Source organism: Jaculus jaculus, chromosome X (assembly GCF_020740685.1).
Source record: "Jaculus jaculus isolate mJacJac1 chromosome X, mJacJac1.mat.Y.cur, whole genome shotgun sequence".
Lineage (NCBI taxonomy): Eukaryota > Metazoa > Chordata > Mammalia > Rodentia > Dipodidae > Jaculus > Jaculus jaculus.
The window spans coordinates 19630484-19653983 of record NC_059125.1 but is presented as its reverse complement, the minus strand read 5'-3'; the positions used below and the strand labels follow the sequence as shown (position 1 = coordinate 19653983).

The 23500-nt window shown below is 39.1% G+C and overlaps 1 protein-coding gene across 5 annotated transcripts in view; it reads right to left on the bottom strand.

Annotated features, from left to right (window-relative positions):
* Positions 1 to 9285: 9285 nt before the first annotated feature.
* Positions 9286 to 23500, bottom strand: part of Dmd (dystrophin) — a 2157654-nt gene continuing 2143439 nt past the window's right edge. For 3 of the 5 annotated variants that reach the window (XM_045140973.1, XM_004663692.3, XM_012949913.2), the window contains 2 exons: positions 16609 to 16640; positions 9286 to 11839 (listed from right to left, as the gene is read on the bottom strand). In XM_045140973.1, the coding sequence (XP_044996908.1) occupies positions 11828 to 11839; positions 16609 to 16640 (44 nt within the window). In that variant the 3' untranslated portion in view covers positions 9286 to 11827. The remainder of the gene's footprint in view (positions 11840 to 16608; positions 16641 to 23500) is intronic. The other 2 variants (XM_004663690.3, XM_004663691.3) reach the window with 1 other exon arrangement.

Sequence of the window (23500 nt, the reverse complement as noted above, 5' to 3'; positions counted from 1 at the left end):
GAGAGAAAGGTAAAAGTCAGGCCTAAAAAGGGACTTAACTTCAAGATGGGAAGCTGTTGGTGAGTCTTAAGCTCAGGAATGGCACGGTCTAATTACAGCTAAAAACGATAGCTCTGACTACTATGTTGAGGATCGTTTGAAGGAAGAACATGTAAAGTGGCAAGCCCAGTTAAAGACCTGCTGAAGAGCTAATGATTTTGCAGTAATGACTGGTTAGTTATCTTAGACCACAGAATTAGAAGTAGTGGTGTGTGGGGGGGACTGGAGAGATTGCTCAGCAGTTACGGTGCTTGCCTGCAAAGCCTAACAACCTGGGCTCAATTCCCCAGAAAAGTCAGATGCACAAAGTGGTGCATGCATTTGGAGTTCGTTTGCAGTGGCTGGAATCTCTGGCACACCTATTCTCTCTCTCTCCCTGCAAATAAATAAAATAAATAATATATATTGAAGTAGAGATGGGGAGAAAAGGATAAATTCTAGATAGATTTTGAAGTGGGAATGTAATGATTGTGGGTAGGAAAGAAAAGGAGTGGTAAGTGACTTCAAGGCTTTGAGGCTGAGCAACTAGAAGGATGGATTTCCCATTAACAGCCAGAAGAGAAGATTTTAGATGGTGACAGAATAGTGGCAGTGGGTACAGCAGGAGCTTCCTTTTAGAGATAACAAGTTAGAGAAGGACTGGTTGATCTCTACCTGAAGATGGCAAGGAGACAGCTGGGTATATAAAGCTAGAGTTTATGGGTGATATTCTGACCATAGATAGAAATCCTGGTCATTATGACATTGAAGGATTGTGTAGCTCTGAATCTTACCAAATGAGCAAGTTTTGTTAGTTCAATTTCAACTTGTATGACATCTGAGATAATCAATATTTAAGGAGAAAAGAATTGGTTTATAGTTTCAGAGGATTTAGTCCATGGTTGGGTGGCTCCAGTTTGGTGAGGGGATAACAGAATGCATCACAAAACATATGTATGTTATAGCAAAACTGCTTACTTCATGGCCACAAAAAGCAGACAGAACATGCCAGGAACCTGAAATCCCCTTCATAGACACTTCCTCCAACCAGGTCCTACCTCCTAAAAGTTCCACTACCTCTTCATAACACCTTGGACTGGGGAAAAATCCTTTAATGGGTCTTTAGAGGACATTTCCCCAAACCATAGCACAAGTGTACACAGAGATTTAAGGAATGAAGCTTGGGGCATGCCAATGTTAAGAGTTTGAAGAACCAACTATTAGTTAAAAATAACACCTATGCATGCATATCAGCACAGGCATTTTAGTGGGTGCAGGCATGAATAAATTTGGAAAAGGCAGGTGATTGGGCTCAGTGCTGTAGAAGGAACTGAGGCTGCTGTGTGAAACGTGGCTATTAAGATGAAGCCACGAGGGGCTGGAGAGATGGCTTAGTGGTTAAGCGCTTGCCTGTGAAGCCTAAGGACCCTGGTTCGAGGCTCGGTTCCCCAGGTCCCACGTTAGCCAGATGCACAAGGGGGCACATGCGTCTGGAGTTCGTTTGCAGAGGCTGGAAGCCCTGGCGCGCTCATTCTCTCTCTCTCCCTCTATCTGTCTTTCTCTCTGTATCTGTTGCTCTCAAATAAATAAATAAATAATTTTAAAAAAAAGATGAAGCCACGAAATAAGAATTCAGTAGTGAGTGAGGAAGGTTAAGCTGACAGCTAGAGGCAGAAAGAAGGCAGGCTGGTGGTTGTGGACAGCAGGCTTGAAGAATAATTTAGGCTCCCTTTCTCTTGCTTCACAGTCATATTTCCCAGTGAAAGGAAAGGAGAGTTTTAGATTGGCCTCTCGGGCAGCAGTCTCTGATATGCAGCACTCAGCAATCCCAACCCTTAGTGGCAGGTTGCTCATGTCTTAACAGATCTACCTGAAGGGAGTGAGGTGGGGGTGAATAGTATTATGGAAACAACTAAGGCTTCATGGGTCCTGCAGGTGAATTGAAACTGGGATAGCCCTCAGAATTGCCTCAAACTGAGGCAAAATGAGTGGGTTTTTTTTTTCCTCTACATCAGCCAGTCATTGGCCCATGATGTTCCCCTATGAGAAGCATTGTTCCTCCAGGCACGGAATTTCCATGACTGAAGGCAATTGCCAGGGAGGAACACAGCTGTGTGCCTCAAGTGCCCAATATTCCCAGCAGCTGAAGTATGAGTTTCCTGAAGACAAGACAGAGTGTGGTCATGATGCTTCGTTAACTACTAGAAGCTTCAGAAAGCCGACAGTGCACTGAAAGTCTGGATACTACTTTGAAATGAGTGGGGATTAGCATCTATCTCCACCCTGGAAACACACATCTCTGTTTTCTGACATTTATCACATGGACAACATTTTTACCCAACGCAGGGAAATGAAATTTTTCAAGAAGTGATCGATCATAGGGCTGAAGAAACTAGTAGCCTGTAAGAACTAATGTCATTACAATATTGCAAAAGCAGGAGTGTGCCAGTCATGACAACTATGAAAAGAAACCAGGCTGCATGCAGGTAGTAAAGAGGATGAGCAATTTTCCGCTGCTTTTCTTGGAAGCACTTGGCAATGTGTTGAAGCGATTTTGTCACCACAATGACTAGGAGAACGACAAAGCAAGGGGTGGTTGTGCATAATGAATTCTCTCAACCCAAACACGAATAGCAAATCAATTTAGAAATCCTGAGATTGAAATAAGTTAGGTGCCCACTCACCAGGGCTATTTTTGAGAGGGAAGGAGTACTATTAATAACGAGGTCCGTGGGCCGGGGAGATGGTTCGGTAGGTAAGAGCACTTGCACAAACATGAGGGCCTAATTTGCTTTGACTTCAATTCCACAGCACGTATGTAAACTGCTAGGAATGGCCATGCACACATGGGTTGCAGCTCTGTAACCCCAGAGCTGATGGGAGTGGGGTGGGGTGTGAAGACAGAAAGATCACTGAGGCTCCTTGGTCAGCTAGTGTGACCAAGAAAAAAAAAAAAAAAAGTCAGCTTTAAATTCAATGAAAGTCTCCATCTCAAGGAAATAAGGGACACCTATACTGTCTTCTAGCCTCCATATGCACACATGTTACACATGTACATCTGCACACACATGTACATGCATCATGCACATCTCTCTCTCTCTCACACACACAAATACTTGTACAAAAATAATAATGATGTCAAGACAACAGCTATAAAGCATTAATAAAACAAGCAAAGCTAGGGTTTTCTGGAAGCTCACACAGGTAAGTGGCAATTTAAAAGCAGGCACATAGGGTGTGCTATCAATTGTACCTGAAGAGTAAAGTTTGGAGCACCCAGTTATATTCACATTCAGAAGAAGTTGGACATTTATCCTCCCATTGCCTATGAAGAGATACCCATCTCAAGCACGTGTATAGGATGTTTATTTTTAGCATGGCTAGGAATCATTGCACTGCTGCCCAAAGGTTTATATATCATAGAACCTAGAGAAACTGAGCCATTGTAGGACATCTTTGTATTCAGCAGGCTACAAGTTATAAGGCTCCAGCTGGCCACTCCCTTAAGTATGATACTGGAAGCCTTCTATAGTCATTAAAAGTGCTGAGAATTTACCATTAAGAAACCTTGCCTAGGTCACTGAGAAATCCTGCTGGAGCTGAGCTGAAAACCCCCTCCATGTAGACCAGCTGACCGAAAGCTGGAAAAAGCTACACGACATGCAGGTCAAAGACAGAGGGAGGGAGGGAGGGGGAGAGGGGGAAGGGAGGGGGGAGGGGGGGAGAGAGAGATATCACCAGTGGAGATACTCAACAGTGAACACTGCAAGCCTTAAGTTTGGCCAGCCAGGCCAAATAAGCCAATGGGAACAATAGTGGTATATCTGTTATGGGGGGACAACTACTCTCTACTTGGACTGGAGGTCCACTCCATGGGAGGGAATATATCCCTGATACTCAAAACCTGTAACAGGGTTAATCACAAGCCCTAGGGGTGTAACATCTGCTGCTGTCTGGCTAAAGGTATATATGTTCACCAATCTGCCCAATAAGCACTTCCTTTGATGTTCATACTGATATATTAATGCTACTCTCACTTTTGGTTAGAGAACCTTCTCTTTTCAGATGGAAGTGACCTTGGTATGATTCAGAGGGCACCATGGCACTGAGAGGTGACAGAGGCGTGCTCTATCATATTTTTCAAGGCTCAGGGTCCATTGCAGAAGAGGTGGTGGAAAGAATGTAAGAGCCAAAGAAACGGGAGGACTTCTTACAACAGGCTCCTTGAGACACAAAATGGCCTGGATATCTATGACCTCGCAGTGCCTGACACTTAAGACTATCATAATAGTAGGAAAAGATGGTGCCATCAAAATAAAAGAGAAACTGATTGAGAGGGGGAAGGGATATGAAGGAGAGTGAAGTTTCAAAGGGGAAAGTGGGAGGAGGGAGGGGATTACCATGGGTTATTGTCTATAATTATGGAAGCTGTCAATAAAAATTAAAAAAAAAAGAAACCTTGCCTGACAAAGTAAGCCTAGGACATTTTGGAATGAAACTGAGGGATAACAGTGAACTTAATCCATGGGTTTATATTTATTATTTTGCAGGGTTTGTGATGAAACCCAAGGCCTTACCCTTGCTAGGCAAGTGCTCAACCAATGAAGCACACCCCAATCTTAACCTAGGATTTTAATACATTTACAATGAATTATGAGTAATTTGTAAAAAGACCAAAATGCTTGTGACAACTTTCATTATAATTTAAAATGTGTCATTTTACAGATGTGACTTTGTTATATGGCAAATTCCTCAGCATCGAAAGCAACAAACAACTGTTGCCAGCCTTTATCAAAAGCAGCTGGGGGCTGGCGAGATGGCTTAGTGGTTAAGGCACTTGCTTGTGAAGACTAAGGACCCATGTTCAACTCTCCAGATCCCACATAGACCAAATACATAAGGATGGTGCAAGTGTCTGGAGTTTAATTACAGTGATTGAGGCTCTGGCATGTTAATTCTCTCTCTCTCTCTCTCTCTCTGCTTCTCTCCCTCTAAAATAAAGATTATTATTAGTTTTTGCAGTGGCTGGGACCACTCATGAGAGACTCTGGAGGGTGGGTTTGTTGACATTCCCCCATAGAAGGAAGAACTTGGGATAGTCATCAGACCTCCACCTGAGATCTCAGGTGTCCTGTGTGCCAGCTGTATGCAATGATGTATGAGGTCTTGTGGCCTCATGGTGATAGACTATTATCTAGTGTGAGAAAGAGCAAGGGGCAAAGAGCTCCATGGAGCCACAGTGGGAAGGTCATCATCCATGCTTGGATGAGACTTCTTGGTGGTGTGTCTGCTTTGGCATTCCCATGCCCTGCAAATAAGCACCCATCCTGAGGTTGAGGGAAGACCATCTGTGGGAGTAATTTTGACACAGTGAGCTCCAAGCAGTCATGGACGTTGTTATCTATGCATGGAAGAGACTTATTGGTACTGTAGATACTTTGGGGGCTCCACATTACTGTATGCAACCTCTCACCCTGCTTAGTGAGTAACCCCAATTAACAAATTAGTTGACCAAACTGGTATTGGTGCAATTGTATTTTGGCCTGCCATCTGAGCTTGATCTGGAGTGAAAACATGTGTTGGTGTCTTTGCAGAGGAAAGGTTTCCCATAACAGACTTAAGCATGAATACTATGGGAGAACTGGACTCAGTTCATACAGTATGAGGTACTGGAACATTCGGAGAACTTGAGATTTATTATTAGTTTGTTGAAATTCATGCGAGTTAGATCCAAGGGCAATGGTTTTTGGTTGATGGTGGAAATCTTTCCTGTCAGACTTAGAAAGGCTTAAAAATAAAGACCATTCAATGTATAAATGCAATTTAGAACAAGATAATTTAGACTGTTCAATATGGATGTTTATATAAATTGTTCTATGTGGAAAAATAAAGATTTATTTTTTAAAAGTATTTATTTATTTATTAAGAGAGGGAGAGAGAAAGAGGCACATAGAATGAGAGATTGAGAATGGGTGCACCAGGGCTTCCAGCTGCTGCAAACGAACTCCAGACAATTGTGCCAACTTGTGCTTCTGGCTTACATGGGTCCTGGGAAATTGAACCTGGGTCCTTTGGCTTTGTAGGCAAGTGCCTTAACCATTAAGACATCTCTTCAGTCTGAAAATATAAAGATTCCTATATTGAATCTGAAGGTTTAAGAAAATTATTTCAAAATATATACTAAGTGGAAAAACCTGACAGACACCACTTTGCTCAGGAGATCAAAATGCACAGCACCTAAAACAAGGTAGACAATCATTATGGGTCTCCTGGTATGTGGGGAGAAGTCTCCATTGTTTGTTTAGTGTTCCTGCCAAAAATGCATGCCCTGAATCTAATCCGGAGGATATATCCAGCAAACTCAAACTGAGGTACAACCAACAAAGTAACTGGATTGTGCTTGCAAAATATCAACATCTTTAAAGATGACAGAAGACAGAGAAATTGTTGCAGATCAAAAGAGATATGACAACTAAATGTCATACAATCATGAATTAGATCCCAAGACAGGGAAACATACAGAATAAGAAATATTGGCAAAAGTGACATTTGATTATGGGCAACTGAATAGGTGATAACTTTGTATGTGGTATTAAATTTAGCTTGGTAAGGACTGGGTAGATGGCTCAGCAGTTCAGGTGCTTGCCTGCAATGCCTAACATCATAGGTTTGATTCCCCATTACCCACATAAAGCCAGGTGCACAAAGTGGTATATGCATCTGAAGTTCATTTACAGTGGCTAGAGGCCTTGACACATCCATTCTCTCTCTCTCCTTGCAAATACATAAGTAAAATATTTGAAAGAAATTTATCTTAGTACATATGATGTTTATGCAAGAGAATGTCCTAGTTTTCACAAAATACCCAAGATGTAAGCATACAGGGTTCCTTTTTGACCCAGTTGTTGGTTCGTAAAAATGGTTCATAAAAAAAAGTCCAATCTTGGGGTTGGAGATATGGGTCAGCTGTTATGGCTCTTGCCTGCAAAACCTAAAGCCCTGGGTTTGATTCCCTAGTACCCACGTAAAGCCAGATTAACTAACTGAGTGGTGTATACATCTGGAAGTTCATTTAGTGGCAGGAAGCCACCAGGGTACACCCCTTCTGTCTCTGTCTCGCTCTCTCTCTCTATGCTTGCAAATAAAAATGCTTTAAAAAGTCCTATGTCATCTGTCCATCAAAACAATCAAAGTTTACTTTAACTTTTGTAAGCAAAAATTTTGATTCATCTAGGCAAGAGCACATGGTAGTCTTTGGTAGCTTTCTGACAATTTTACTTAAGTTTGAGTTATTTCAAAGTTACAGAGCTAAGTATTCACGATGAACACATGTAACACACACACACACACACACACACACACACACACACACACACACACACACGTATAAAGTTTAAGCCTTGAGTTACTGTACTTTCTTTTCTTCATATGAAAGCAACTCTCAGACATCACAAACATCACATGCTGACAACAGGTATCCTTTGTTATGCACTGCCTGGTATGTTGACCCTCTTGTGTCATCAAAGAATCCATGAAGTCCAAGGGGACATGAAGAATGTGGATGTGGTTCCTGCTCCTGTTCCCGTGACTTCGCTACTGTGGGAAAGAATTCATGTCTTTCCTGCACTTAATCTGAAGGCAAAATCTCTTTCCGTGTGTGTAAGTGCCTGGCTTTGTATTCATCCCACCATTAGAGTGTGCAAATGTAGGGAACCCATTGCAGCTCAGCAGAAAATACACATTAGTGTTGGTGCACAATCTATGCCAGCTTGGTCTGTTTTAACTTGTAACTTTATTTGTTCTGTTCCATCCAGTATGTGCCAAGTGTAGAACGCAAAGCAAGCTGCCCTCCTCAGAGTCATCTACACAGTTGTTTCAGACATGGTGGAGGGTAGAGTCCTGAGTAATCGAGTTAACAAATAGTCTGGTTTTTGCAGGAAATGCAGATTTAGAGAGTGGGGGGAGAGATTCTTTTTTTTTTTAATTTTTATTTATTTATTTTATTTGAGAGTGACAGACACAGGGAGAAAGACAGATAGAGGGAGAGAGAGAATGGGCGCGCCAGGGCTTCCAGCCTCTGCAAACGAACTTCAGACGCGTGCACTCCCTTGTGCATCTGGCTAACGTGGGACCTGGGGAACTGAGCCTCGAACCGGGGTCCTTAGGCTTCACAAGCAAGTGCTTAACCGCTAAGCCATCTCTCCAGCCCGGGGGGGGGGGGGAACTTATTGAGTGCTACCATCTCCTATCACTGTCAGATCACTGGCATAAACTCTACCTATTATACTCTTGTTATTCCCTTGACCACTGATCCCTACTGGGGATTGTGCTACCATGACCAATGGGAGGCAAAGGCAATCTCTCTGTAGAGGAGCTAGATTGTTAACTGTATTCCTTGCTGCCTTTTCAGAGCAAGAAGCAGAACCAAGGAGGGCGAGGAAAGGGGTTCCATCTCCTGGTGGTCATATATACATATGTATATATGACATACCTATACATTCCATTCTTATTTATTTTCAAGGTAGGGTCTCACGGTAGCCCAGGCTGGCCTTGAACTCACAGCAGTCCTCCTACCTCACTCAGTCTCCTGAGTCCTGGGATTAATGGTGTGCACCACACCCCATGATTCAAAAGCAAGGTACATAGCTAGTTGCAGTCAATGTTATAGTAAAAGAAAAAGGTATGATGAGGGTTGGCAAGATGATTCAGTAGTTAAAGGCACTTGTTTCCAAAGCCTGATGGCCCAGGTTCAATTCCCCAATTCCCACATAAAGTCAGGCAACTAGCATCTGGAGTTTGCTTACAAAAGCAGGAGGCCCTGGTGTGCCCATTCCCTCCCTCCCTCTCCCCCCCCCCCTCTCTCTCTCTCTCAATCTCTCCCTCTCCTGCTTAAATAAAAACTACTTTTGAAAAGGTAGGATGATATATTTGTCATTTTTATATAAGCTAATAAAGAGACTTTGAAAAACAAACTAGAAATGAATAACTGTTTACTCATGAGGCAGCAATGATGGTATGGGAATACTATATTCTCTTTGTAGATTTGAATTCTTCAATTTCTTAATGCATTTATACATTTAGAAATTAAATAATGTGTCACATACCTGCAGTCCTAGATGTTCAGGAGGCTGAGGCAGGAAGATGCTTAAGCCCAGAAGTTCATGGTCAGCCTGGAAAACACAATGAGACCCAATCTTGAAAGAAAAATAAATTAAAGGGTAGAAATAAAGTAACTAAAAATAAAAGACTACTACAGTCTCATCAATGTTATTTTTGTAACATAACTGCGTGCTTTATTGAGATACACAGTAAAGCAGTAATATAATACAATAGTAAGGCATATATTTGGTGAAGTCTGATATGTTGTGAAAATGCAGTAAAACTGAAGTTTACAAAAATAATTAGTAAATGTTACAGTGTTGGTGTTAAACACATTATGATACTTAAGTAAAAATCCAGTACCTGAAAACAATGACATAACATGCCATGTGATGCTTATGCTTCAGTTACATTGATTATGATTTACAGTTTAATACTCGATGGTTATAAAGAACATGAAATAATGTTCAAATTATGCTTAAAACTCAGCAATAAAGCTCTCAGTTTTTATTCAAATACTTGACAGACTCCACTCCAGACCTAGTATCTAAAAGATAACCCCCCAAAAAAAGATTAACACAAAATTATGCATTCTATCTACCTTTGATTTTAGGACGAAAATTAAAATTTCTTAGTAGGATATAAAGCAACCCCTTGTTTAAATCTTGGTTAAAACAAATCCTTGGGTAAAGAAAAAGTCCAGCATCACATAAAGAAAAAAAAATGCAAGACTAATACCAAATCTCCATGTCATTTATCATCTTAGAGCTTTGGGGTTTGTTTGGAAATTATAAAGGAAATAAAGAAAATGGAGAACAATATTCACAGAACAGACAAGTGGTGAAGCTGTGAAATCAGGTGTGCACAATTACCAAGAACACCCCAAAACTAAAGTGAGGTAGAAATAGCATGAGAAGCTGTGTTGGATGTTAATCATCATTGATAAAATAATGGACAAGACCCACTCTCTAAAAGTTAATTACACTTGATGTTAGAGGTAACAGATTTGAAAAATAATAGGATAATGATTGCTGCTGAATGCATGAAATTTCAAATGAAACTCATAAAATGACATGAAAGAGTAAGTAAAGCTTTTTCCTACCAGTCCTTAGCTTTTCTTCATTTTTCCTCCTGTGTTTTAAACACTGCCTTTGTTTATGTATTTAACCTGCCTGCTGCATTCACCATAGGATTTGAAGAAGCTTTTGCTCTTGAAACATTCAAATAGATTTGCTTTCTCACTTACAATCCTGTGTGGAATTACTTGCAGAGAAATAAATGCAAAGGAGGCAAACACAGTTCATGGGCTTCTGGGTTGATAGTTACTAGTGGAACAAAGTGATCAGATTACTGTCTTACACATTTTCCCAAGGATTATTTTAAACTAAGTCTTGCAGCATTGAAAACCTCATCACAATGGGAAAAGAATCTAAAATCTACATAAAAATCAACAATAACAATAAAACCACCCCCTCCAGTATGACCGTGAGAAGAGGGCAGAATAATTTTGTTGTTGCCATAGAGATGTGTATACTTATAGTTATGACCTCCAATCGTTTACAGAGCAGCTACACTTCCTCACAGAGATCAGCTGGGAATTCATAGCTGTCTGCCCTTACCATCTTCCTCCTACTGCCTGGAAGTTAAAATGCCTTCTGATGCTCTTTTGCAAAAGCATCATTAAATGTAAATTGTGGCATAGCCAATAGTAGGAAGCTGAATATATCCACCGACAGATTACTCTGATACGATAAATCCTGTGTATTCATTCAAAACAATTCAATACTCTAGTTGTCAGTGGAAAGTTGAAAACGAGGAACATCTGGAGCCCTAGACAATGTTGTACTGTGGTAGATTCCTCCTGGATTCAGGTTCCAGGGAAAGTTCAATCTTGCTCAAGCAGGTAAGCCTAGATGACTAGAGGCAAATTTTTCCCCATTAGGAAGTGGCAAGAACATTTGAAGAAGAAATTTCGTATCTGTTTATCTATATACCTATAGTATGCATATACTTGTAGACATATAGATGTAGAAAATGAAAGCCCATAGCCAGCCCCACTCACTCAACATTTCTCAAGAGAGAGACATGAAGCAGTCATTTGGTGATGTTAGAGGAAGTCCTATCATTAATATGTAAGGAAAGAAAAAAGTCATGAAATTTCATATGAGTATCACACTACAACAATGCAAAACAATGTGCTGCCTCAGTTTGTGTGTGTGTGTGTGTGTGTGTGTGTGTGTGTGTGTGTGTATGTGTGTGTGTTTAGGGGTTTTATAAACAACTTTTTTAATATAAAGCACACTTTAGTTTACAATCTTTCTTTATAACTGTTATAAATTTTTAAACAACCCAAAATGCGTTCCATATAAAGAATGGCAAGTTATTTAGCTATCAAGATTTTACATGTAGTTTTCTTATAACTTTTTTGTACAATTGCATAGACGTGTAAAACCTGCCATTGTTAACAAAACAATAACAGACTTAGAAACTACTGAAATCTATAGTATAGTACCACTACCCTTCACAAAAATATAGATTTTATTTCTTGTAAACTCTTACTGTCTAATCCTCTTTGTTGTATGAATATTATAAAAACCATGCGGGAATCAGGAGTTGTAAAACATTTATTCTGCCCCTTCTTCATCAGTCATGACTGAAACTAAGGACTCCATCGCTCTGCCCAAATCATCTGCCATGTGGAAAAGGCTTCCTACATTGTGTCCTGGAAAACAAAGAGAAAAGAAGACTTTACAAAGTGAGCAGGCATCATTCCTCCAATTCTTTGCTATGTGGGGAAATCTTCCTTACTTCAGGGTGCAGACAACACAGAATCTGCATTGAATACACACAACAGGGTTCAATTTTCACCATTTCCAGGAAGAAGCCAAGCCTTGTTAATGAAGCGCCACACTGTGTTAGTATCAGCTTAATACGCAATCAGACTACTGGTGTCATATGATAGAAAAAAAGAATATGCAACACTGTATTCAATTTCCCAATGTAAATATCCTATCTCAAAAGGATTCATTGGGTAAGTGCAAAATAAGGTTGCTGTTATCAAGAGAAATATTTCAGATGGGATACACCTTTTCCATTTTGCTGTACTTACTACTATATATTTTCGCTATCAAATGACCACCACAACTTCCCCACCACTGTCACCATTATCATCATGGTCACCAGGATGTTTCAGGTTGTCAAGGTTAGTGTTCCTATGGTGGACATGACCATTTTCTCTTTGCTTTTAAAAAAATACACTCTTGAACTAACCTTTTTGTACACAGTTCACATTTGAATTAGAAAGCTTCCAGCAAAACCTACTATATGTTCTAGGTTACTATATAGCCTAATTCTAAGGTGACCAACATTAAATTTGGAGATCCTGTGAATTAATTTTGCTTTCCTCCAAAAAGAGGGCTAACTATCAGAACAGGCTTTCAATGGTAATAACGTGGCATGGCCTAGCATGGAACTCAAGAGTTCAATGTCCCTGGATATTTTGCAACAAAATTAACATGTAGAGTAAGTTAATCTAAGTTGTATTTAAAATTACTTTTTTGTTCATGTCCCATATTTTTGCAAGGCTATTTTCAATTTTTAGACATTGGTAAATCCTTTCTTTCTTCAACTATTGCCTTTGGGACTAAAGCACTGGACTGGGCTATTACTACTGTCATGTGCCAACTTTAGAGATTTTAATAATAATTGTTAAAATCATAATAAAAGTAAGATAGATTCGAATAGGTATTCTGTTCTAATATTTAGTTTAAGAGATACTTGTCTTTTTTTAATGAGAGGATTAGAATAAGATTCATGGGCAGACACTAAAACAATGATGGTACCAGATCAATTCAAAGCTTGTTAAAAGTTTAATGCCACTTAGACATTTAGAGTAAGGTGACTAAGTCTCTGAGTTTTATTAGTGCAAACAGTTTCAGTGAGGACTAATTATCTTTTTAAAAATTACTTGGGATTTTGGTTGAGACAACAAATATAAAATCTTTTAACAAAGCAAATGTACTATTGATAAAGGAGTCTGCTTGTTTTGCAGTGAAAAACTGAAATCATCTTTAGCTTTTCTGTGTTTTAAAAATCAAAGGAAGGCCAGCTGTTGTGGTGCATACCTATAATCCTTGAAACTCAGGATGATGTCAAATTCAAGGGAAGTGTGTGTTACATGGTAAGACTCTGTCTCAAAAACAAAACAAATACAGGAAGATACAGTGGGCCCCTTGCTGTTTCTTAGATTCCAGAGTACAAATACATAACTGATATCATCAGAGCTTCTCTGTCACTGACCAGCAATCCTAGAAATTTACAAAATTACTCATATGCAACTGAAATAGGATGGACTAAGTGAAAAATCTGAAATCTGAATTACTAGCAATCTTACCAGGTAGTTACCAATCCAGTATAAATAAAGTCCAATAGCCTTGCAACCTGGTGTCTGCATATAATTCTAAGTATATTTCATTAACACATCTGACCACTTGGTAGTTACAGAATATATCGTAAGACAAACAGAAGGAATACCCCTCATTTCCTGTCAACTAACTGGTAATCAAAATGTGCATTTTTAAACTATAGGCTAGGAGGCATGGCCTGTGTTTAAAATTATAGGAAAACTAAAATGTGCTGATAGATTATATGGTAGTGTAATGATTCTAGTTCTTACAATGATGTTTACTCACTATAAGGAAAACTGTACTGTCTGAAGGTCTATGTACAAAGGGGTATCTGCTATTTAAAAAACTGTCAGAGAAAAGAGGGTCATTATTCCTAATGTACCAGACACACTCCCTTGAAATGTTAGGTGGCTTGGTAAGCTGTTTAAGATGGCTCTTTGTTCCCAAGGGCCTGCATCGTTCCTTCTGCTACAAAAATGAAGAATGTTTGGTTAGCCTACCATATCTACATTATATGTTTGGGTTCATCATTTGTAAAAACCTATTTAATCAAAATGGTGATTCTAATTTTCTTTTATGCAAGGTTTTCACTGGACCTAGAAAAAAAAAATATTTTTCTTTGACAAATTACTGCCCCCAAAGAATTAAACTTCAATCCACTGGAGGGATATAACTATACTGTGACATAGGTATTATCCATGCATGTTAAGTAGAACATTAGTAAAGTCATTCATTTTACCTGACAGAAACTTCTAAGATACAATTTAAATCTCCTGCTATAAATGCAAGAGGTACAAAAATAGTATTCGGACAAGTGCAATAGACTCCAGGCATAAGTTGATGCAAAACTGTGTCTATAGAAAGTATTGATTTAATCCATTCTTAAGCAAGGATTATTGAACACAAAAGCATCATGCATTGGACATTAGGGAAGTTTTATGTTTTTCCAAGTTGGCATTCACTGCAACACATTTAGTTTTTACACACCACCACTGCCTAAGGGAGTTGTTTTCCACAGTGATTGCAAATGAGACTTTCTGGCGAAGATCCAAGACCTCAATAGCAATCTGGCACTCTAATTTTTTTTAAATACAATTCCCAAATAAATGGTTAGCATTCACTTGGCCAAAGCAAAGTCAGCATACTGCAGTGAAATGTGCTTAGTTTTTCCTTATTATAATTTAACCATGAAGAAAAATCTGTTTTCTCCCCCTTTTGTTTTTCATTTAGGGCATTTTCATAGGCTTAAACAGTCATTGTGATTCTCTGCCTTGTGGATATTTATCTATCATACATCTCAGGTAGTGGTCTGTGATAGAATTACATGTGCTGGCCTTTTGAAAAAAATGTTCATAAATGAAACATGTTCAGGGGACGTAAAACCATGTTGCAATTTTTCACAAAAAAGAGAAAAAAATGAAATGTAAGGGACACTTACCATCATAATGAGCCCAAGACAGACGAAGAACATGAGCCAGGAGCACTCAATACATCACCGATTGAAATTTCCTGGATTTCTCCTCCTAGCTACCGTTCCCACCCTGCGACCTCACTGCCCAAATCCTTGGAAGGGAGCATGTGTGTAGACACTCTGAAGACCATTAAATTCATTAGACTTGCATAGCATGGTCTGGGAGGAATCTCCAGTGTGATTCATACGTTTATATCAATCAGTGGCACTGCAGGATATCTGTTTGCTAAGGATCCAGATATTTTTTATGCTAGAACCTTCTATCTATTCAATCTAGTTCCCAGAACAGCACATGCCACTGGCACCCCATAAGATAAACTGCCCAGCCTCTTGCTTTCCTTTACATTAAAATCTTAAGTTAGGACAGTTTTCCACTTGGGCTGTTTAGCTCTTTATCATGCATTAATCACTTCATAGTTAATTCAATATTTGCACAATACCACTGGAGTAAGAAGCAGTGTTCACTGTAAAGTCCCAAAGCATGTTAAGTATTAATGCTATGCCCTACCCATTTCAATCCATAAAGAGGCTTTAAATAACCTTCAAGATTCCAACAGCCATTCTTTTTTACTTAATGGGTTACATTTCTACTTAACTCCAAGTGCCAATTGAAAAAGAACATCTTCAAAGGGAAGGCTGGGTGAGGTAACTTTTCATGGCCCTTTCTGAAGTAGCAGTCCAGCACAAAGGCTTAGGGTTGGACTCTGAAGCCAGGCAGTCCAATTCTGGCTCTGTCACTCTGGATACATTGCTTACCCATGCCTTAACTCAGTTTCCTTATCTGTAAAGGAGGTTTCAGAAGAGTACCTACCTCATAGATTTGTCATGAAGAATACATGATGGAAAAAGATGTAAGTGCTGGGAACAGAATAGTGCTTGACACACAATATGTACTCAAAAACCTTAGCTCTAGGGCTGGAGAGATGGCTCAGCAGTTAAGGCCCTTGCTTGTAAAAGCAAACTCAGGTTTGATTCCCCAGTACCCATGTAAAGTCAGATGCACAAAGTGACATATGCATCTGGAGTTTGTTTGCAGTGGCTGGAGGCCCTGGCATGCCTGTTCTGCTTCTCTCTCTGTTTGGAAAAACAAACAAACAAACAAAAAAAAAACCACGAACTTTGCTCTAATGGGAATGAAAAAGTATAGGAACCAGGAAAAAAGGAAACAAAAACAAAAAGAAGTTACCCCAGAAGAATAAAACCCAGGGACAATGGTTGAAACTGCTGAGGTCCTGGAAGTAAAAGGAAGCATCCTGACTCATCAATTATGTTCAAAGCTAAATTTACTTTAAAGATTCTGTTTATGTTGCAGGTGGCAACAGAAGAACTGCAGGGTTCCAACCTAGGGACTAGAAAGGATTGCCATTTTTAAAAGACTTCTGCATACCCCTCCAACCCCTGGTCTTGCGTCATCATGGTGATGACAATGGCAATGGACATCAAGGAATGTTCCTCATGAGCTGCAAGTGGTGAGGTGACTGCCATCCTCATATGATGATACAATGTGTAATATACACATGCGCGTGCACACACACAATTCTTACACAAAGGCCAGACACAGAAAGCAGGATGAGACAGACAGAAGCCATGGCTGTGAGCCCAAGTCTCACTAACCTCTCTCATTGGCTTTCCAGGGGTATTTCTTCCTTTAATTATAGTGAGAGAAATAGGCAGAGATATCAGAAAGAAAAAAAAAACACACATAAATATACAGTTTCATACCATTTTTTAAACCAAACAAATGCTGAGATGGTAATTCATTTATTTCCTTCTGGAACAAAAATTAAAAAAAATAAATAAAAAGAACCAAAAACCCAGAAGCAAACAAACAAGCAAAAAGAAACCCACGTCTAGTTAAGTAACCTTTATGTACACTTAAGATCAGTGTAAACAAACCACATGACCCAGGAGACATCATTTATAGTATCTATAGAGAGTACACATCAAACCGGATGGAAACTGGGACAAGCTGGGGTACCATTTTCAAGGGTGTTTATAGAATCTCAGGCTTAATGTTTAATAATCTCCTCTCTCTTCACTTTTGACTTGACATTTAATTCATTAAAATGTAGAAAGTAGCTGACTGTGTGTCAAAGGTCTGCATCGCAAATGTACAGGTGATGGGATTGGAATCTATATTCTTAGAAAAATTTGTTGTAGCTGGTGGAAGCTGAGCATACCAATAACAAAAAGACAAGCTGAAGAGAGGAGTTAAGTCCAACTAATAGACAAGCTCCAGAGGGAGATTCAAGGATGAACTTTCAACATCCTCCTCTTAATTAAGCAAGTATAACCAATGGCTAAACACTGCCTTTGCTTTAGAGAACCCTAAAATATATATTCACTTAGTCTACTTTTGAAAGGAGACTCTGGTGAGAAAATGTGTTATGATAATATTCACAATCACATGGAAAATTAAGTCCCTCTGATATCTTACATGTCTTTTATCTCTAGGATCATAAAATGTAAAATGTTGGTTTTCAAAACATGTGATTTTAACTATGTAACAACTCCTGACACAATTTTATATGAAATTTGATTATTTAGAGCATAAAAAAAGCTACAGCTATACAAGATCCTATCCAGGATTACCTTCCACATTGGCTCTAAGACTACACCTCCGTGAAACAATTTCATAAATATTTGTCTAGAATGAAGAAATATAAAGATGCGAAAAAATCTTTCATAACTCATGCTTAAGGTTTCAGAGTTACAGTACACATCTAAAGGTTTTCCAAATATGACTTTTCTGCCCTCCCCTCCTTCTCTCTTTTCCTCCTTCCAAATAGAGAGTTTTTATGAGTACAATGAATGGAATGTGACCTTGTAAGGATGTTGTTCCTCCAGCCAGGAAGAAGAGAAAAAGATGTGCACTGGTTCCTCAATAGTGGATTTTAGCAGTGGCAGAATCACAACAGATGACAGACAGGGAGGAGAACATCATTTAACATTGCTCAAATACAGCCTTGGATGAACTACTTACCCTTTCCTTTGGACATAGGTAGGTAGGTAGGTAGGTAGGTAGGTAGGTAGATAGAAAGATAGATAGATAGATAGATGGATAGAGAGTGAGTTCATGGTTCTACTATCTAACAGCAGGATTAATTCTCTTTCCCTGTGGGCTTGTTGGAGGTAGGGCACATATGTTGCTCACCCATGACTCTATTCTCAATCTCTTGTACCTAGATAGCACTGGTACTTTATAAATGCTGGTGGGACTGAAGTGATAAAGTCATGGCTGAGAGTCTTTTTTGTGTTATAAGAAAACTGGTCATGACTGTTATTCTGTAGAGGTTGGATGCCAAGAGCTGGCACCTTGTTCTGGCTTATCACTTTCATTTAGGTTTTTGAACTACAGAACTTTAGGAGGGATGGTGTTGTGAAAATGCTGTATGATTTACTTTCTGAATGTGACTATGATTTCTAGAATACCTAAGGTGATGGACCTTTACTAATTCTATACTGGGCCATATTTAGGTCAGTATCAAGTGCTAATTACAGAAAACTTCAGCAAATGACATGAAAGTTGTTCTAAGAACATGTCCAGAAGTTGTATTTTAAGTAAAATGGACCTGTCAGCAGCATTCATGTTAACTCCAATTTCTCTTCAATTCTATATGGTCACTTAGATCCCAAAATATATGCTCATTAATAGTCTACACATAGAAGCTCCCTTTTTCCTTTAAAAGAGTTGAAAGCAAATATTTCCACTGTATCATAAATAGTTATACATTGAGAAATAGAAGTTACATGGTTGCAACATTTTAAAAAGTTCTTGAAAAATAAATAAATACAAGTGGCAGCTAAATGTTTTGTTTCATAAAGATTGCGGTGGTTTGAATATAAAATTCCCTCCATAGACTCAAGTATTTAAATACTTAATTCCCAACTGGTGGTGCTATTTAGTGTGGGCCTTGATGTGTTACAGCCCAGTTCACTTGATTTCTACTTCCTCTGGGTTAATGTGAAGATCCGACACCAGGTGTCTTCTATTGCCACATTTTTCCTGTCATTATTGAAACTTCCCCTGAAACTGTTAACTGAAGTAAACCCTTTTCTTATAATAAGCTGCTTCTGGTTGGCAAATGTATTCTTTGGAAAGAATTTTCTTTAGACCTTCAGTTAGGGTATCCATCTGGCAATGTGGTATGTTGTCAGGAAATGAAATCAAGAGAAAGGAAAGTGTGCCTGGGCAGTTCTAAGTCCAAATCAAAGGCTTGGTCAGGTCTAGAGAAGCCTAGTTCCCAGAAGCAGTATGAATTCAAGATTACTGATGTATTTACTACTTCAATGAATTTAAGGAATTATTTTTGGAGCATCATTAATGTTCTTAATTCATTTATGGCTTCAAGAAGTTAAGGGTTGGGGTTTCTGTTTCATTGTAAGTCAAGCAAAATTCAAATGGCTATACTTTTAATATTGAATACATAAGCACTTTGGTGAACATGGATAGACATGTACACATAAGTACAACTATAGTTTGTTGGGCTTAAAGTTGATCAGCACTGAAGCCTGTAACTATACACATGAAATGAGTCAGAATGCATACAAAGGTCTGAAACAGGGCCTGGCAACTTTTCTTTGCAAAGCACCAGACAGTAAATATTTTGGGGTTTATAAACCACAGAGTCTCAGTAGCAACTAGTCAACTCCAGTTGCAACTGCTCTGCTCTTATAGAAAAAGTGACAATGGACAACATGTAATGAATGGGTGTGGCTGTGTTGCAATCAAATTTCATTTCAACAAACAGATAGGGGGCCAGACAGGGCCATGGTTTGTAATCTGCTGGTCTCCAGTGTAAAGGGATAACTGATCACATCCTTTGCGGAAACAGATTGGTAGTTGGAGAGCGGTACATGATGCTTCTGTTTGCTTTTGCTTTCTTGGTGCTGGAGATTGAATCCAGGACCTTGCTGTGCTCTAGCAGTGAGCTACATACTCAGCATTGCCTTTGTCCTTTATGTCCTTCTTTCATAAAAGAAGCACAGGGGGCTGGGGATATAGCTGAATTGGTAGAATATTATCTAACATGCATGGAGCACCAGAGCCATACAGACTGAGTGTGGTGGTGCTCGTGTATGAACTTGTCTTTCTAGCATTCTGATGATAGAGGCTAGAGGATCAGAAGATCAAAGTGATCATAAGCTACCTACTAAATTTAAGACCAGGATGGGTTATATGATATCATGTCTTAAAAGAGAAAGAAGGAATAAATGGTGAATGACAAAGAAAAAATACAATTTGAATTCTAAACGATGGTTGGGTGGAGAGATGGCTTCGTGGTTAGGACACTTACCTGCAGGGCCTAGGTTCAATTCCCCAGGACCCACGGAAGCCAAATGCACAAGGTGGCACATGCATCTGACGTTCGTTTGCAGTGGCTAGAACCCCTGGGATGCCTGTTTTCTCTCTCTCTCTCTCCCTCCCTCCCTCTTTCTCTTGTGTGCGAAATAAAAGATGTTAGGTTTTACAAAGCTGCTAGGTTGGTAATTGACTGGCAGCTGGTGGGGGGGGGATGTACGTGAACTTATTTGGGAGGCAATGCTGTAAGAGAAACATAGACGGCATGGAATGATTGGAGATAAAAATTCTGTGTAAGAAGTCAATAAGGAGACTGTACAGGTAGTTGAAATCCTCATATAACAGTGTCACGGTTTTTTTTTTTTTTTTTGGTTTTTCGAGGTAGGCTCTCACTGTAGCCCAGGCTGACCTGGAATTCACTATAGAGTCTCAGGGTGGCCTCGAACTCTCAGCGATCCTCCTACCTCTGCCTCCTGAGTGCTGGGATTAAAGGCGTGTACCACCATGCCTGCCTGTGTCACTATTTTTTTGTCTTATACACCTAGACCTTATCCTTATATCCTGGTATCATGTTATTTTATTAATCTATATAAAGTTGCATCTCATTTTAGGAAAGCAAACACTGCACCATGAGGAAAACTTTTTTTTTTTTTTTTTGAGGTAAAGTCTTGCTCTAGTCCAGGCTCACTTGGAGTTCACTATGTTGTCTCAAGGTGGCCTCAAATTCATAGCAATCCTCCTACCTCTGCCTCCCCAGTGCTGGGATTAAAGGCGGACACCTCCATGCCGGACTAGAGGAAAGTATTGCTTTCATTAATGTACATATTGTATATATACAAAGACATGTGTAGACTGTTAAATGATCTGCTGATGGGCAACCTACTTAAAGAGTTGAATATTTAATATTGCTTATTTTACCCGTGTAGTGTTCCTACCGAAAAATGGAGATTCAAAAATGCCTTAGATAATAACTTTTATTACCTGAGAACTGAACTTGTACATATACTTACAGAGATAACATAGATACTAGATTAGACAGAAAATGGGAAGTGGACACTAGCCCTCAAGTGTTTGTAAATGACTAAATATACCTAGAGATTAATCAGCAAAGATAAAATCACAAAGCTAAATGCACACATCCACATCTTGGGCCCCCTGCCGTTTACAAGATGGTGTGCATTGAATGGAGAAGCATGCTACCTTTCTTAATTTTGATAACAGTTTATCAAGACCACTGAGATAAGATCAGAGGTGTAATTGAACTTGCTGAATGGCTATGAACAAGAAACCTCAGCACTCTGAGAATGAAAGATCAAGATTAGCTGATACTTTCAGGTCCAACTCTTTAAGTCATAATTACAGCAAAAATATTGTAAATTAAAAGCACACAGTAACTTGGTGTGTCTACTTACTTTATATATTTATGAAAAAGTATATTTTAAAGGTTTTTTTCTCTGTTGAATAAACCACAAGGTGGTATTTAATAGTATATTCCCACTAAATGCCAAACCAATGGCTCTGATATCTCTTTTGAGTTATTCAAACAGCTGTCTGAAACAGCTGTAATAACTACACACTTCATTTTGGAGGTAATACTACAAGGACATGAATGGAAAAATTAGAATAAAGCAAAAACTTCTCTAAGACATTAGCCAGTTCTTGGAAGAAATTTCCATGGTGAAAAAAATTAACATTAAATTTGTTGGGAATATGTTTACATAGGCAAGGAAGACAGCCCAATTATATAGGAATTTTTAAAAATACTGGATCAAAAATTCATTTTGGTAGGTTGCCATCAACACTTTATTTTTGTATAAATAAAACAGAAATGGTACAACTTATATTAGTACAGAAGGTACTTCTTCATAAAACATTTGTTCATGATATTTGTATGCCCATGTGATTATAAACATATGTATGTGGTATATGCATGTGGTGGGGATAGGTGTGTGTATGTATGTATACATACACACACACACACACACACACACACACACAGACACACACACATACATATATATATATATATTCATAAAATTTGTTTCATATCTTTATCCCAATAAACTGGACAGATGGACAATGTTTGGATTGTCTAAGATGCTTGGATGACCTTTTAAAGTTCTTCCATTTGAAAGAGTCTGATTAATGTCAACTTCACATATGAAACAACTGGGAAGGTGTTCCTGCCTAACTCACCTCTTTCCCTTCCCCTATCTGTGTGTCTGTCTTCTCTTTCCTCTGCCCCAACACACACACACACACACACACACACACACACACAGAGAGAGAGAGAGAGAGAGAGAGAGAGACAGAGAGACAGAGAGACAGAGAGACAGAGAGAGAGAGAGAGAGAGAGCATGCTTTCCCAATTAAAAGTTTTGAGTTATAAAGAAAGCATCTCAAACCATGATGCCAAATTTAGCAGGAAGCAGTGAGACAAGACAAGACAAGACAAGCCAAAGTCATAACAGCACAGAAATACCAGCAAAATACAATGAATTAGCTACTTTACTCTCTTCTTAGGTGTTTTTTGGTTTGTTTGTATTCAAGAATATGAATCAATTTTCCTCAGGCCAATAGAAATTCAAGTCGATGGAGCACCTATCAGACAAAGCTTCCACATCTTACTTCGGAGCCCTCGCACAGGCACTTAGGGGATGGTACTCTTCCATAAGCACTAGTTTAAGCAACCACTATCCAGGTGGCCTGAACAGTTTCCCAAGGTTCCAAACAAACAAATCACTATTAAGTAAACATAACATCAGGGATGCTAACTACAAACGCCATAGTGGAAGTATTTATTTCTAGTCTTTTAGGCAGCTTCTCACACACTTAGTTTAGCTCCAAGGATCTAAAGAGGGGAGGCAAGTAGATGGTGCAAAGCATTTTATTTTAAAGCTAATTGGAGTGGACAAGTGCCAGGATTCTTGTTGATGCTTCTTTCCTGATATATTCTTGTTTACATATACAAACAATATCCAGTCCACTAACAGAGCAGCTGTTAACTTCTCATAGACCAGATAAACAAGCCACTGGTTTAAGGAGTGGAGTTAAGGAACCATGAAGAAATGTCTACTTGAGCTAACCCTAACTCCACTATGGAAATCATACTATTCCATTGGAATTCTGCATTCTCACTGGAGCATAAATTCTTTGAAGGCAAGGACCTTTGCATTTCTTTTCCTTGTTCTTAATACTACCTCT